Source organism: Lipotes vexillifer, unplaced genomic scaffold (genome assembly GCF_000442215.2).
Source record: "Lipotes vexillifer unplaced genomic scaffold, Lipotes_vexillifer_v1.1 scaffold614, whole genome shotgun sequence".
Taxonomy (NCBI): Eukaryota; Metazoa; Chordata; class Mammalia; order Artiodactyla; family Lipotidae; genus Lipotes; species Lipotes vexillifer.
In genome coordinates, this window is record NW_006787203.1 from 740,377 (window position 1) to 742,586 (window position 2,210).

General features: G+C 49.8%; 1 protein-coding gene across 1 annotated transcript in view; it reads right to left on the bottom strand.

Moving 5' to 3' along the window:
- The window catches only part of ZDHHC2 (zDHHC palmitoyltransferase 2), a 63,657-nt gene extending 61,537 nt beyond the window's left edge, over positions 1-2,120 (bottom strand). Inside the window, exon 1 of the mRNA XM_007459910.1 lies at positions 1,994-2,120. Within this exon, the coding sequence (XP_007459972.1) occupies positions 1,994-2,120 (127 nt within the window). The remainder of the gene's footprint in view (positions 1-1,993) is intronic.
- Between the last annotated feature and the right edge of the window lie 90 nt (positions 2,121-2,210).

The following is a 2,210-nucleotide window of genomic DNA, read 5'->3' on the forward strand; positions in this document are numbered from 1 at the left end:
AGGGGGCGCACGTATAAAAAAAAAAAAAAAAAAAAAAAAAACAGGCCATGTCATTTAGGCAGTTTAAAAAGAGGCATTCCCCCTCTCAGTCAAATTTTCACTTACTAAAATAGTGATGTGGATTTCATGGATACTTTAGATTTACCTTAAACTTACAGAAATTAAAATTAAAAAATATATAAATAGTATCCAGATAAAACAGCGGTTTTCCATTTAGTTCCTCCCCCATCACCTGTCCACTCAATACAGTAAGACATACTACATAGAACTCAGCTGGGACAGAGATAATTGTAAGGGAAGAAAAGCTCTCCCAGCCTTCATGTGTTTCTTCCTGATGGCCATGAGACTGCATCAGGCTAAGCTTCTTATCTTAATGTGATAATGTAGGCAAATCAATTGCCTGTTTTGATAACTGAGGTCTTCTGAGACTTTCCTCTTTTGCACCAGTTACAGTAATTGAAACTGCTCACTGCTTCTCTTTAAGAGAAGGAATGAAATACAACAAACGTTTCTAATAGTTATGTAACACTTCAGTATACCTCAATAAGGCAAGTTGTCTTAATATTAAGTTAATACAAAAAGTACGTTTCTGAAAATTTTTTCCTATACATTTTTGATAACTTGAATGCTACATACTCAGTTGCACTGTCTTGATGATTTCGGTGCCCAATCCTTTTGTTTTTTAAAAAAGCTACTTTTGTACTGAAATATTGTTTCTAAATTCAATAAATATAGTAATAATATCAAATTTTAAAACTATATGAAATGGGAAGTTAGTCTCAATTCTGTTAAAAGTTTTGCCAGTAATTATTTTGGTGTATTATTCTGACACCTATTATTTCTCACAAGGGGCAACATTTTGAGGTAAGATGGCTTCAGAGAAGATTCTCTGACTGAATCTTGCAGCTTGCAAAACACTTAAATTGAGAAGGTTCAACTAAACAGGCCACCGTTTAACCTTTCTCCTGGCCTCACTGGAAGCTAGTGCTCCGGAGGGCGAAAACACAAAACACAAAAGGCGTTCACAAGTCACTGGCAGAAAGGTCATCCTCTGGTTTATCACCTTTTCTGATAACACAGATGAGTTTTCACAAAACCTCTAAGGTAGAAACCGGCTTACATTAAGAAACAGAATTGTATTCCCTAATCGTGCGTAATCAACTTTTTTTCTTCTCATCTTCAGCGCTGCAAATACCCCATCCAATCGATTCTGGAGCCTAAAACTTGGACTGGAGCCACTTGGCTCTCTGGATGAAGAAACATCAGATAGACGGTCGCCTCCTTTCTTCCTTCTATTATTCTAACATGTAAATTGCGGTCTTGCGTACTGCATGTATCTTCGAAAATACTTTATAGTAGCTGACCACCCACCCACCTTCACTTCACTAGCAAGTGTCCAATTGGCAACGCTCAAAGATAATAAAGGCAGCAAAAACGCCCCTGCGGGCTATCACATATTTTTAAAAAGTGGATTAAGGACAACCAGAAACGGGCAGCTCTGACACGCGAGGCCACCGTCCCCCGCGCGGGTCTGGCGGAGCTCAGATCCTGGGCCCTGCTCGGAGCCCTCCAGCCTGCAGCGCAGCCTCCCCGGGCCTCACCCCTCGGCGGAGGCTGGGGCGGCGGACACCGCCGTTGTCCCGGGTGCCGTCCTGCCGAGGGCAGGGGTGGCTGGGCTGCGCGAGAGTCGGGGTGGAGGTGACACCGTAGCCGGAGAGTTGCGAGGGGAAGGCGACGGTAGCGCGAGCGGAAGGAGGCTGCCGCGAGGCTGTTTTCGGCCGCGGCGCCGGCCGAGAAGCAGCCAGTTGGCGGCGCCCAGGGCGCGACAGGCTCCTCGGTGTGGAGAGCGGGCGCGCGGCGCCGGGCGCTCGGCGTCCCGGGACTGTCGAGTGGGCGGCGGAGGTGGCGAGGAGCGAGCGCAGAGGCCGCTGAGTGGCCGGCCCGGCCCTCCGGGGGCGGGGGGAGGGCCGAGCGAGGGCGGGCGCGCACTCACCTATGCACAGCTGGATGGCGTAGGCGTAGTAGGACCAGCCGAGCAGGAGGCTGATGAACACCACGGGGATCCAGTACAGGACCCGCCGGCACCGCCGCCTGACGCTGCCCGGGCCCGAGGGCGCCATCTTCCAGCCGCATCCACCTGCCCAGCTCCGCCGCCGCCGCCGCCGCTGCCCGCGGGCCTGGCTCCGGGTCTGGCTGGGGGGGGCCGCCCG